The sequence below is a fragment of the Sander lucioperca genome, chromosome 16, assembly GCF_008315115.2.
Source record: "Sander lucioperca isolate FBNREF2018 chromosome 16, SLUC_FBN_1.2, whole genome shotgun sequence".
Taxonomy (NCBI): domain Eukaryota; kingdom Metazoa; phylum Chordata; class Actinopteri; order Perciformes; family Percidae; genus Sander; species Sander lucioperca.
The window spans coordinates 24947954-24962903 of NC_050188.1; the positions used below are offsets into that span (position 1 = coordinate 24947954).

Genomic DNA, 14950 nt, shown 5'->3' on the forward strand with positions numbered 1-14950 from the left:
TGTGGGGTCCCGACAGCTTTGTGGGGCCAAAATGCTGGACCCCACAAGTTTAAAAGGCTGTTTGAGGGTTAAGACTTGGTTTTAGGATTAGGGTTAGAATTAGGTTATGGTTAGGGTGAGGGTAAGGGTTAAGGTTAGGCATTTAGTGGTGATGGTTAAGGTTAGGGTAAGGGGCTAGGGAATGCATTATGTCAATGACGGATCCCCACAAAGATAGTGAAACAAACATGTGTGGGTGTGTGTCTGAGTGTGTGAGCTTGTTGTCTTATGTTTTCAGTCTTCTTGCTGTGTTTTGTGTTGCTTCTCCTCTCTGAAGTGGTGCTTTTTTAATTAACAGTTGAATAAAACGACGCACAAACAAACAAACTTCTTGTCTTGTTTGTTTTGTCTGATTTTAAATCGTCTTGCTGCGTTTTCACGAAAGCCATGTTGTTTCTCCTCTGCGCTGTCTTTTCGACGGTGCACATTCTCCCTCCCGTTTAGGATCTGTCTCCTCCTCGCCCCTCCCGTTTAGGATCTGTCTCCTCCTCGCTGCGTCCCCCTCCCCTCCCGTTTAGGATCTGTCTCCTCCTCGCTGCGTCCCCCTCCCCTCCCGTTAGGAGCTGACCTCCGTGGTCTCTCCGCCCGTCTCCACCAGCGTGACCTGCCCCTCCTCCCCCTCCATGATGATGCCTCCGTCCTGCAGCACGACCATCTCGCCCTCCTCCACCATCGCCCCGGCCGCCTCCTCTTCGTCCTCGTCGCCGCCCACCACTTCCTCGGGGCTGGCAGCGTTGCCCCCGGCGACGGCGGTGTTGTTGGTGTTGTTGTTGTTGTTGTTGGTCTGGCTCTGGGACATGGCCTCTAGCTTGATGCGGTACTGCTCGGCCTCCTGCTCCTTACGCATCAGCTGCGTCCGGTACTCTTGCGCCTTCCTGTTGGCCTCCAGCAGCTGCCTCTGCAGCAACTCCTAAACAACAACAACAAGACAGTTTAAACATCACTTTAGTCATCAGTTTCCAGTCAAAAAGTTTTAATATTTAAAGAAAAGAATTGTCGTAATTCAAGATAAAGGTTGTCACACACACACGCATGCACAGAGACACGGTACACGCACGCTCAAACACAGAAACACAGAAACACACACACACACACACACACACACACACACACACACAGAAACACACACACACACACACACACACACACACACACACAGAAACACACACACACACACACACACACATTTACCGTCTCTCCTGTGTCGTTGTGGTTGTTGGTCACCTCCAGCTTCCTCTTCCTAGAGGGCGGAGGCTGAGGCTCCTCCGTCACCACCTCCTCCGTCACGGTGTTGGCCGGCACCGCCAACACTGAACACACACACACACACACACACACACACACACACACACACACACACACACACACACACACACAGATTAACAATCAGTATATCGGGCTACAGGCTGCATCTCCACCGCTACGCTTTGGTTTTAAGCGAGTTTTGAGGTAAAAGTGATCTCTGTGCACCAAGTGTTTTTATCTCAAGGAGAAGAATTAATCTCTGCCAGAGCAGGGGGAATGAGAGGGGGAAACGCCAGAGCAGGGGGAATGAGAGGGGGAAACGCCAGAGAAGGGGGAATGAGAGGGGGAAACGCCAGAAAGAGCAGGGAGAATGAGAGGGGGAACATCAGAGCAGGGGGAATGAGAGGGGGAACATCAGAGCAGGGGGAATGAGAGGGGGAAACGCCAGAGCAGGGAGAATGAGAGGGGGAAACGCCAGAGCAGGGAGAATGAGAGGGGGAAACGCCAGAGCAGGGGGAATGAGAGGGGGAAACGCCAGAGCAGGGGGAATGAGAGGGGGAAACGCCAGAGAAGGGGGAATGAGAGGGGGAAACGCCAGAGCAGGGAGAATGAGAGGGGGAAACGCCAGAGAAGGGGGAATGAGAGGGGGAAACGCCAGAGCAGGGGGAATGAGAGGGGGAACAGCTCATACTCTGCTGTCCGTGCTGCATGGTGACGAAGAACGGCGGCGGCATCCCTCCTGTGGTCTGCAGGTTGCCGTGCTGGTCCGTTACTATGGTGATGACCCTCTGACCCGCCTCGTTGACAACGGTGGCGTGCTGGATGTTGGAGTCCAGAGCATTGGCGGCCATTGCTTCCTCTGAGTCGCCTGAAACACAAAAAAAAAGACGCAAAAACGTGACATCGCGACAGATTTATAGCTGCGATCACACACACGGCAAAAGCACTCGCTTCCCGGGCAACGGCTAACGGTTGAGACCGGTTCAACTTTTGGAGAAACGCAGCCCTGTGTCAGGCTGCGTCGGCCAATCATCAGCGCGGGGATCAGACCTGTCAGAGACCCGTACAGGAAACAGGAAGCATCACCGCCGAACGTCAAAAAAGGTAACAAAAACGTTTGTGTTGTCTGTGTCTGTCTCTCTGTGTGTGTGTGTGTGTGTGTGTGTGTCTGTGTCTCTGTGTGTGTGTATATATATGTCTCTGTGTGTGTGTGTGTGTGTGTGTGTGTGTATATATATATATGTCTCTGTGTATGTGTGTGTGTGTGTATATATGTCTGTGTGTGTGTGTGTGTGTATATATGTCTCTGTGTGTGTGTGTGTGTGTGTGTATATATATGTCTCTGTGTGTGTGTGTGTGTGTATATATGTCTCTGTGTGTCTGTGTGTGTGTGTGTGTGTGTGTATATATGTCTCTGTGTGTGTGTGTGTGTGTGTGTGTATATATATGTCTCTGTGTGTGTGTGTGTGTGTGTGTGTGTGTGTGTGTGTGTGTGTGTGTGTGTATATATATGTCTCTGTGTGTGTGTGTGTGTGTATATATATGTCTGTGTGTGTGTGTGTGTGTGTGTGTGTGTGTGTGTGTGTGTGTATTAATACCTTGGTTGGCCTTGTTGAGCAGGTCTGCGAGGTTCACCACTCCTCCCTGGATGGAGGGGATTCCCTGGATGATGAACTGCGGCTGGTTGGTGCTGCTGGTCTCCACGTTCATGCTCACCTGGTTCATGTTCACCTGGTTCTGCATGCCCTCCTACACACACACACACACACACACACACACACACACACACACACACACACACACACACACACACACACACACACACACACACACACACACACACACACAAATATTTAGTTTCTATCTTTTCTTTAATAGAACATGTGTTGAACAGATAATGGATCACTATAAAATAGAACTATATAAATTACTCCTGGTGTGGGACATTCACACACATCTAAAGAGCAATGTTAGAACCATTTCCTTCTTTTCACATCAATATCAACTAAAGAAATGTGATTTAGGTTTTTGGTGTCGTCCCTCCACGCCCTACTTTCTCCTTGCAGGTGTTGCATATTGTAAACTTGTTATCTTCTGCACACACGCTGAAGAATTCCCAAACAGCTGACATGTTGCAGGTTAATTCACCAGGTTCCTACATGTGGAGAATAGCGCCGACACGCCTTCACACCGCGAGCGGGTACGCACCACACACGGCGGAGAAGTTGAGAGAAAGGAAAAAGAGAGCGTGCTGTGGCGTCCGTGTGTGCGTGCGTTAAGCCTGGTTCACACGGCAGGATAATTAGGCCGATTTTAGCCCCGATTCACCCCTTCCGACAATCTTTAGGATGCTCCGATTATGGTAAAATAATCTGATCAGATGTTCCTGCCGTGTGTGGTGTGTTAAGACTGCTCTCGTCTGCTCGGAAGGACGTCGGGACCGCTCCCATCTCAAATCGGGGATATCCAACATGTTGGATTGTTTTGGCCCGATTTCTCCTCGTGTGTGGTGTCCCCCGGGGACAAACGAGCACGCAGCCTGTGGACTGTGGCGTGTAGCCAATCAGAAAGAGAGGTGACGAGGAAAGCACCGGGAAACAACATCAAAACAGCCGGCGGCACGGCGCACCAGAAAGTCCGGTCGACGTCGGAGATAAGTAGAGCAAGTATAGTCCATGCTGGCGTTGTCTCCACTTCTTTGACCGTCGCCTTTTCTTTTGATAACGTTTTTTTCCCGGTTAAAAACAAACTACAAACTACAAACTATCACCACTGCGTCCTCTTCGTCCGCTGTGATTGTTTACTCTGAAGTCACGTTTGATCTCGAGGGATTTTGCGAGATTTCCCATCCAAACTGTTAGACCGGTGATTTTTTTAATCGCCGTGTGTGGAGTCTCTCAGGATTGGAAAATAAGCCGACAATTTTAAAATCGTCCCGTGTGAACCAGGCTTTAGGGTTGGGTACCGTTTGGATTTTTACGATTCTTTACGATAGGGTTAGTGGTGGCCTAAAGGTTAGAGATGTGAGCTTGTGACCAGAAGGTCGTCGGTTCAATCCCCAGACTAACAGGATAAATCTGGGTGGGGAAAGTGAAAGAACAGCGCTTGTCCCTCCCCCATTACCACCACTGAGGTGCCCTTGAGCAAGGCCCTTAACCTCCAACCGCTCCAGTGGAGCTGCTCAGTGGCAGCAGATCAGACTGTGGTTGTACTGGGCAGCTTCCAGGTATGAATGTGGAACTGTGTGAATGTGATCAGGGCGTTCCTGCAAAAGAGAGGCTGCCTCTCAGTGAACCTTCCCTGAATAAATAAAGGTTAAAATTCTGAACCGGTACTTTTAAAACGATTTCGATTCCTAAACCGATTCTTGAAAAACTGAAAAATGACATCAAAGAAAGGCTCTTTATGGGTAAATTGAAAAGTATTCAAATTTAACAACATATTAACATTTTTAAAAGTACTTAAATATATAATAAGTAAACCTAAGTCACCTAAGGGCTCTGACACACCAACCAGACGGCCGACCGTCGGCAGTAAAGTCAGTCAGACTGATCAGTCGGGTCCCCGAGGTCCAAAAAGTTCCTCCAAAACACACTGAGGAGACGCCGACTTGAGCGTACGCTCTGCGCGTGCACGAAACGTAATACGTCTCCATAGCAGCAGGCGGCGCTGCTCTGTATTGTTTCCATTAACAGTCTGATTATTTCCCAGAAAATGAGAACCGGCAGCTGATTGGACGACCGCGTCACGTGGGTCTTTTTTCTCCGGAAAGTCACAGCCAGACTGTCATGGCGGCTCGTTCAGAATACGATCTCATATTGGACTAAAATAGTTCACCGAAACGTGTTTCTGAAAACATTTGAAGAGAGAAATAGGCCGTGCAGTTGCTGAATCTGTCTTCATTTCAGATCGACAAAGGTCAGTTTAAAAGATTTTCGTCAGATTTTGAGAGGCTCATCCGCTCCACATTTCCGGGTGAGTCCCGACTGCCCTGTCTCTGACTGTCCTGTCTCTGACTGTCCTGTCTCTGACTGAACATGTCAGGTCGGCCCAAATGAAGGCCGACGGCTCCTCCAACGGACGACGGCACGGACACACCGAACAGACTCGAGTCACCGACCTCGCCAGACGGTCCGACGGCCGATTATCAGGCTGGTGTGTCTCCTCTCTAACACTGTTGTGGCAAAATGTGATAAAATCTGTTTTAATTGAGTTATGAGAAATATACAACGTACAACAAGTATGATACTAGATAAAAGATGATATGTATTTTAGTTTGTGTATGGAAGAGACCTTCTCCCTCCTTGGATCACCTTCAGTTGTCGCTGCGCAGCTGCAAACAGCCACAAGCTATGTTTCCATCCACACGTTTTTATCCAAATTAAGTGATATATCGAATGAAAAATGCCTTATGGAAACAGTAAAATTCAATAGAATTTCATGAATATCGACTCAAATGAAATACGTTCGGTCTCATCGGATTTTATCTTGATCGATATACGGCTTATGCGATGAACGCTGATGGAAACGTTATTTGCCGAATAAATAATGAATTGCGATTAAGTTTTAGGTCATTTTATGGCTGCAACCCGCCACAAAACAAAGAAGTTGTAGTTCATTTCCGCGCAGTATTTCCGCTCTGTTTGCACACACGGCGGGCGTCAACAAAGACAGATGGAAGTGGACGAATAAGGAGACGCACTACCGGGAGTGCCGACACAAATGTCCCTTATGATGCAGCCATCGTCTACCACAGCCTGTAGAACGATTGATGGCCAGCCCTTTATGGCCAGCCCTTTCTATTGACTACATCCCTGTAGCCTTCAGCAGGGGGTCTAATGAGGACGTGAGTCCCGTCTAGGGCTGAACGATTTTTGAAAATAATCTAATTGCGATTTTTTCCCCAAATATTGCGATTTCGATTCGATTATTTTTTTAAGCTCTTTGTCTTCCGTATTATTCAACAAAGAATAATATAATAATGTATAGTATGAACACACAATTACACACTAGACAGTTAAATAAGTAAAAATATAGTATATATACACAACACACACACAATTTTTTACAGTGCACAGAGAGGAGCTGCCTCCAGCCCCTCCCCCTCGTGAAGTTGCGTGCTGCCGTGTGCACTTGTTCAGAGAGGCTATCGTTACGTTAGCATGTTGCTGGTGTTCTTGTTCAGAGAGGCTATCGTTACGTTAGCATGTTGCTGGTGTTCTTGTTCAGAGAGGCTATCGTTACGTTAGCATGTTGCTGGTGTTCTTGTTCAGAGAGGCTATCGTTACGTTAGCATGTTGCTGGTGTTCTTGTTCAGAGAGGCTATCGTTACGTTAGCATGTTGCTGGTGTTCTTGTTCAGAGAGGCTATCGTTACGTTAGCTGTTGCTGGTGTTCTTGTTCAGAGAGGCTATCGTTACGTTCTTTTGGGAGCTATCGTAGTTGCTGGTGTTCTTGTTCAGAGAGGCTATCGTTACGTTAGCATGTTGCTGGTGTTCTTGTTCAGAGAGGCTATCGTTACGTTAGCATGTTGCTGGTGTTCTTGCCGTGGGATTAACTGTACTAATAAAACTGTTGAAACACCGCGGCCACGCTGCTGTGAAAGCTCCCCGAACGTCATTTATCAGAGTCTGGTTGTTACCCCTCTCAGTGGCAGCTCCTCCACTCATATCTTTATAACGGAGCTAACCGCTAACCGGAGCTAACCGCTAATCAGAGCTAATCGTTGCCAACCGAGCCTTCAGTTCTGCGTGCCTGTATCCATTAACTGCATGTATGGACTCAAGCCCGAATAAAACCCTTCATTTTATTAAAATGGCTGTAAACGTTTTAAACTACAACTCAGAGTTGTTGGAATGACAGAAATCAGCTCAAGGTACGGCGTAGCGTTAGCGTGCTAAGTTGATGCTTTCTCTGCGGAGTGCAGACTGATTTGCTCTCGTGAGTCATGTGACCAAATCGCAGCCTTTGCGATTAGGAAATCGCGTTTTAACATATCGCGATATTATCGAAAATGCAATTAATCGTTCAGCCCTAGTCCCGTCTATTGGCCATACACCTGTGGCATAAGGTGCCCTCTGGAGTTACGCAGCGAGATATCATGCGCCTCATCCACTCCAGGTAGGTTAAATATACCTTCGCATCATCCTCGTTCGTATGGCGTTGCACACGGCGTAAACCCACCGGTGCACGGTGGTTTTGCTGACTCCAAACGTTTCTCCTACCACTCTGTTCTCTGCTCATGGAGCCAGTTTGTAGAGCGCAACGGCGATACGCTTCTCGGTTGGAACCGGAGGGCGATAGCTTGCGACATCTGGGGAAAGGGACGGGCCAAACAAATTACACAACAGGTCAATGTTGTCTTGGTCATCCGAAAATGCTTCAACCAAAGGGTTTCCGTGAAGTGTCTCTGAACCACGACCTCCCAGAACTGTTTGGAGCGCTGTCGTTCCCACACCACAGGCCGCCTCCGCTGTCGTCGGGCATTTACGTGCATCTGCATCACCATAGCAACGTGTTGATAGCGTTCTTGTCTTATTATAGCGTGATATGTCGCTATCAGCCGGCACATAAGCACTATTACAACTTGTGCAGTATTGATCATTTGTTGGTAGATGGCATGATCCAAACTTTGTTCGCAAACGTTAGCTTGAATGTTGTGCGATTCAGTGCGAAAATGAACGGAAACACCTTAAAATGTCTAAATTCTATTCGATATACCAATTTGACCGCAGAACAGCATGTGACGTCATTACGCAACAGGTTTTTATTCGCTTTAAAGCCGTTGGATGGAAACACACTTTCACCAGCTTTACTCGCATGAGATAATTCGATTGACAAGTGGATGGAAACTTAGCTACAGATGGCTCACCACGGTTACAGCCGCAGTAGTATGGCCGCCGCTGTATAGCCACAAAAAAGCTACGGCGGGCACCAAGCCCAAACGCCTTAGGCTGGTTACACCCTGGATGCGTCGCGTGAGCGTGGCGTTTCTGTTGCGTCTCAGAAGCGTGACGGCTGCGTGGATTTTTCTGTCCTACACACCAGAAGCGTGTGTGACGCGGCGCTGCTCCTGCTACAGGGAGGGCTGATCTCGGGACGTAGCGCCGACACATTCAAACTCTGAAAACTGGGTAAGTGGGCTGTCTGTTTATAACAACTTATGGCGCTTTTCCATCACATGGTACCTGCTCGACTCGCCTCGACTCTACTCGCCTTTTTGGTTTTCCATTACGAAAAAAAGTCCCTGGTACCTGCTAACAGGTACTTTTTTTAGTACCACCTCAGTCGAGGTTCCCAGCGAGCTGAGGCGAGCCGAAAAGGTGACGTGGAAGCGACAGACGGGGGTGTCCTGAACAAACTCGCTATTTTTAAACAGTTTAGCCAGCTGTGTGTATTTTTTTGCTGCCTCCAGCTTCTTTAGAAACTAATGTGTCTTCTGGCAACACACACCTTCCACGTTCTGTGTGTGTGTACGTTAGGTCACGGCAGTTTACTGCGGCGCCGCTTTTACAGTTCTGCGGAGGCTCCGGCAGAGCTTTCGCTGTAGCCTAACTACACACACACACATGCTGGCTCCACGCACACACCAGCTGACAAATGTATACCTCAGGCCACATATTACACAGGCTACGGAGAAAGCTCTGCGTGGAGCCTCCACAAAACTGTAAAACGAGCTCAAGTGACCTGATGTTTATACTTGTGCGCTGGTGTGTGCGTCGAGCCGGCAGACGACCAGCCACACTGAGGAGGGACTAAAATCTGAAATGGAAAACGGACGCACAGTGTGTCGAGTCGAGGCGAGTAGAGTCGAGTCGAGTAGAGTCGAGCAGGTACCATGTAATGGAAAAACGCCATTAGTGTAGCTGTAGAGAGCCTATATAGCCATCAGTGTTGTAATGTAACGGAGTACAAATACTTCGTTACTGTACTTAAGTAGAAATTTCACGTATCTGTACTTTACTTCGCTATTTAAATTTATGTTAACTTTCACTTTTACTCCACTACATTTCCTAGATAAATGTATACTCTTACTCCGTTATATTTCCACTAAGCATCTTCGTTACTCGTTACTAAAAAAAATAAAATTAGAAGAAATGTGTGCGACTGCATAAGGGAGGTTTGGCGAGTCACTGCTCCTGATCCTAGATTGCATTAGGCACGCTCCGCACGCCGCGCGCTCTATTTCAGCGCTTGTTTGTTGCTAAAGGAGGAGGAGGACGCACAACTGAAACATGAAATATGGCATTTTAAAAGTAGCCTACATTTACGATGGCTAGCTAACGGTAGACTACAGAGAAAGTGGGATATTTTTACTTCCGTTTCGGAGCGTTTGGACATTTTCCGCCGCTATGAACGGGCCGGGCTCTTGATCAAGCATTTGTGTTTTAATCATGACTTTATTAGCCTGATTCGGTGGGGAGAAAGCTCTGCCTCTCCAGCTTCTCCTGTAGCTCTGGGTGGATGTCCTGACCTGACTTGAGTGTGAGGTAAACTGGGCTACATCGTGTCTCTGTAGCACTGTTGTCAGCCAATTAGGTGATGGAGACCGTGGTGAAGGACAGTATTAATTAGGTGATGAGACCGTGGTGAAGGACAGTATTAATTAGGTGACGGAGACCAGAAAGTCTCCTATATGGTTCCAGGTCTTTGATTACGTTGCTGCCTTGATCTGTTAGCCTCACTATTCAGCTATTCACTATTTAGCTCGCCGTCCATACAGCATAGCTCTTCCGCCGTCCGTCATGGCGTTCATAATTCACGCGAGTAGAGCGTGACGTCACGTGCAAAGGGGCTCTAAGTTGTGTAAACGTGGTTCTGTGCGACTCCCGTTTGTATAAATAAAGTTGTGTAAACGTGGTTCTGACCGTAGGCGGCGTCTCACCTGCAGCAGCAGCATCAGCTCCGTGTTCTGGATGTCGGCGGCGATGTCAAACGGCGACTTGTCGAACTTGCTGAGCGCGTGCACGTCGGCTCCGTGCTTGATGAGCGTCTCGGCGACGCCGTGGTGGCCGTGCTGCGCCGCCCAGTGCAGCGCCGTCATCTTCAGCATGTCTTTGGCGTTGATGTCCGCGCCGCTCTGAAAAAGTTACAACTGCAGTTTAAGAGACCTTCTTCCTTTTCATCATTCCTTTCACTTCCTGTCAGCTGATGAGCTGATGTCACAGAGCTCAAAAGTCCCGCCAACAGCGGGTTCTGGAAGTAAAATACATTACAATTCCTCCGTTGACAAATTGGAGTATAAGCCATGAAATGGTAACCGTCGATGGTAGACTTAAAACCAGCTACGACATGACTCAGCGATTGTATATGCTCATATAGACGCCAAAAGTTCATGGGGCACTACCCTTGTTTAGAGATAAATGTCTTTTATTCGCGATGTCTTGGATAGTACTTCATTACCCACAATCCCACAGTGATGCCTCTGATTGGTGGAACTCATGCTGGTGAGGAGGGGGTGGGAGGGGGAGCTGCCTGCACAATCCGTCACGAGGATTTACGACAGTGCACGAATCACGATCAGTTCCACGCTTCTGCCGTTAGCCTCCGCCGGAAGCTAACGTTAGCTTAGCTAACAGCTAATTCGGCTAACCGCTAGCTGACAGCTTGATTCAGTCTAAAATAACGTTAACTCAAACTAAACACTGGGTAAAGCCGTCTACAGCTGACGTAACAGCCGTTATATATGTTAACGGTTATTTTCAGGTTTTTTTTTTTAAAGTTATTACATGCTGTCTCAGCTAGCGGTTAGCCGAATTAGCTGTTAGCTAAACTAACGTTAGCTTCCTTTGTTCAGTGGTGCAAGGTGGTTTATGGGATGAGTAGTTCCTTCGCTCTGAGATGACGATATGTACACAGTCTTGTACCTTTGACTTTCTGGGGATTTTCTGTTCATTCTTTTTACTCTAAATGATATGTTGTATGCTAATGAGTCACGTCGTAGCTGGTTAGCCTAAGGCACGGTCTAAAACTCTTTATGTACAGATTTTTCCAGACGTCAATTTGAGAAATGACGGGAAATTTACTTCAGGAACCCAAGGTCTCTGGGAGGAGGGGCGGGACTGTTGAGCTCTATTTCTTGGTCAGAAGTCTAGACTGAATCCTGATTGGTTCTCACCCGGACCAGCAGCTCCACGATGACCGTGTGGCCCTCGGCGGCGGCCATGTGCAGCGGCGTCCGGTCCACCTTGGTGCGGGCGTCTCTGCTGACGCCGGCCCTCAGCAGGACGTCGGCCGTGGAGTAATGGCCGTGCTGAGCGGCCAGATGCAGCGGGGACGTCCCCAACTACAGGAAACACACACACAGATATATGTTATTACACACACACACACACACACACACACAGATATATGTTATTACACACACACACACACACACACACACAGATATATGTTATTACACACACACACACACACACACACACAGATATATGTTATTACACACACACACACAGATATGTTATTACACACACACACACACACACACACACAGATATGTTATTATACACACACACACACACACACACACACACACACACACACACACACAGATATATGTTATTACACACACACACACACACACACACACACACACACAGATATATGTTATTACACACACACACATAGATATGTAATTACACACACACACACACAGATATGTTATTATACACACACACACACACACACACACACACACACAGATATGTTATTACACACACACACACACACACACACACACACACACACAGATATGTTATTACACACACACAGATATATGTTATTACACACACACACACACACACACACACACAGATATGTTATTACACACACACACACATAGATATGTAATTACACACACACACACACACACACACACACACACAGACATATACATAGTAACACACAGATATATGTCATTACACACACCACACACACACACACACACACACACACAGATATGTCATTACACACACACAGACACACACACAGAGATATGGCTTTACACACACACACACACACATCATTACACACACACAGACACACACACACAGATGTCTGTACATTCTCTCACACACACACACACACACACATCATTACACACACACAGACACACACACACACACACACATGTCTGTACATTCTCTCACACACACACACACACAGACACACACACACAGATGTCTGTACATTCTCTCACACACACACACACACACACACACACACACACACACACACACACACACACACACACACACAAAATGAGACCGTGTTGAAGTCTCACCCAGTCGGTGGTGAACGGCGCTCCGTTGGCCATCAGGTTTCTGACCTCATCGTCTTGACCTTTCCGCGCCGCCTCCAGCAGACGCTTCCCGAGGTCTACCAGCGACATCTGACACACACACACACACACACACACACACACAAACATCACGTTAACGTAACGCACAAATGCCCTCAAACACGTCTTAATACACTCAACAGCTTCGCAGTTTCACGCTTCATTCTACATCAAAAAGTCCAAATATTTAAAGAGAAAAAGTCCAAATATTTAAAAGACAAAACGTCCAGATATTTAAATACAAAAAGTCAAAATATTTCAAGACAAAAAGTCCAAATATTTAAATACAAAAAGTCCAAATATTTCAAGACAAAAAGTCCAAATATTTAAAAACAAAAAGTCCAAATATTTAAATACAAAAAGTCAAATTATAAAAGACAAAAAGTCAAATTATTAAAAGACAAAAAGTCCAAATATTTAAAGAGAAAAAGTCCAAATATTTAAGACAAAAAGTCAAAAAAAATTTAAGACAAAAAGTCAAAATATTTAGAAACAAAGTCAAAATATTGAAATACAAAGTCAAAAAGTCGCAATATTTAAAAACAAAAAGTCGCAATATTTAAAGACAAAAAGTTAAAAAAAAATGAATGACAAAAAGTCAAGTAGAAAGTGGCATGAAAAGAAAAGACTCAAGTAAAGTACAAGTACCTCAACATTTGGACTGAAGTACAAGTACTGGAGTAAATGTACTTAGTTACATTCAACAACTGCACAAAAGCAAACCATTATTTCCGGTTAAATCACCAACAACCAGTGGAGGAAGTACTCTGTTACAGTAGAATTGATCTTTAAATATTTGGACTTTTTGTTTTTAGTAAACTAGCCGACAATATAACGGCTACAAGTCCAGCTGAGATGATCAGACCATTACACACACAGCTGGTTGGATCCTTTACACTTTCTACTATGTTTGAATACTTTTACTACATTCTCCTCATTATACTCACACTCTGGCCTAATTTATGGAGGGGGATTATTTTGCTTTTTTCTGAGTTTTTCTCTACTTCTGAAGGTGTTTTCGGGACAGTTTTTTTTTTCAACATTTTTGTCGCCTTTTTCAATTTTTTTGGCTATTTCTTCTGACTTTTTAATCGCTATTTCAATGTTTTTTTTGGGGGGTGGAATCAACGTTTTTGTCGCCTTTTTTGGCAATTTTCTGGAGTTTTTTTTAAAGGATTTTTGTCGCCTAATTCCAAAATTTGTTGTATGTTTTTTGTCAATTTTCCAACGTTTTTGTTGCTTTTTTCTGAGTTTTTGGACAGTTATTTTAACGTTTTTGTCGCCTTTTTCAAGTTTTTTTTCCCAGATTTGTTTTTTTTTGACAATGTTTCTGTGTTTTTGTCCCTGCCCCCCCACAACCCATATTCAGAGTATTTTTACAGTGTGGAATTAGTACTTTTTACTCAAGTAGAGTGCCTTGAGTACTTCCTCCACCAGGGCTTTGTTTGGGGGTAAAAGTGTCCGAATCTGGGGTGAGTTAGACGGACACTTTCTGTCCGATAATGGACGCAGCAGCGCCGCAATGTATCTGGATGGAGAATCAACGGAGAAAGACGAGAAGCCATTTTATGCGCCCGTTCGGACAGAAAAGAGTCCGCCATGTGCCACGTCCCCCAGTCTCTCCCCTCCGCGAGCCCTTATTTACCACCACAGCCGTTTAAAACCGTTACCCACTGCACCGATACATTTATAACAACAACAACAGACAGGAAACCGTTTGATATTAAGTTGTTGGTTTTCCGGGGGAAGTCAGACAGAAATTTCCTATTTTACACACGGAGAAAAAACTACTTCCACATCCGGTTAAAATAGCATTCTGCAAGCGCGCGCCGTCAAAACGCTTACGGGACGTTGGTCCCGCGAAACTCTTTTAAATCAAAATATATCCGACTTCTGTGAACTGTCTTACATCTGGAGATTAAACGTCGTTTTTAAACATCGAGAGGACAGATGAGAAGCTACTTACCGCGTGCAGGTTTGTTCGGAGCCGCAGTGCTCTTCTCTCTGCTAAGCTAAGCTAATGTTAGCACGCTAGCCGGCTAAACAGATGAAATCCCTCCGCGTTTGCGGCGTTTTGTGCGCTTCTGTCACTGTGTTGAACACAAATAGGTCAGTGATGTGCACTATTTTTTCACAAAGCGTTAAACTTTGATATTAAGGCGCCACCGCAGCTCGTCTGGCTCCTCCGGGCTCGTGTTTACCGAAGCAAGTTAGCGCGAGACCGCTGCTGTATCGCCTGGATGTTATGGATGATAAGGCCTTCAAAATAAGAGCGTGTGTATGTAAGTGTCTCCTGCTCAGAGGTGGAAAGAGAACAAAATATTCTACT

The 14950-nt window shown here is 46.2% G+C and overlaps 1 protein-coding gene across 2 annotated transcripts in view; it reads right to left on the minus strand.

The window, feature by feature from the left end:
• Window positions 1-485: 485 nt before the first annotated feature.
• The window catches only part of LOC118493349 (GA-binding protein subunit beta-2-like), a 15213-nt gene continuing 748 nt past the window's right edge, over window positions 486-14950 (minus strand). Inside the window, exons 1-8 of one of the 2 annotated variants that reach the window (XM_035992984.1) lie at window positions 14588-14950; window positions 12565-12672; window positions 11401-11568; window positions 10168-10362; window positions 2883-3033; window positions 1976-2152; window positions 1231-1349; window positions 486-949 (exon numbers count right to left, since the gene is read on the minus strand). The exon at window positions 14588-14950 is cut by the window's right edge and continues 37 nt beyond it. In XM_035992984.1, coding sequence (XP_035848877.1) covers window positions 596-949; window positions 1231-1349; window positions 1976-2152; window positions 2883-3033; window positions 10168-10362; window positions 11401-11568; window positions 12565-12672 — 1272 coding nt within the window. In that variant the 5' untranslated portion in view covers window positions 14588-14950 and the 3' untranslated portion in view covers window positions 486-595. The remainder of the gene's footprint in view (window positions 950-1230; window positions 1350-1975; window positions 2153-2882; window positions 3034-10167; window positions 10363-11400; window positions 11569-12564; window positions 12673-14587) is intronic. The other variant, XM_035992983.1, reaches the window with a different exon arrangement.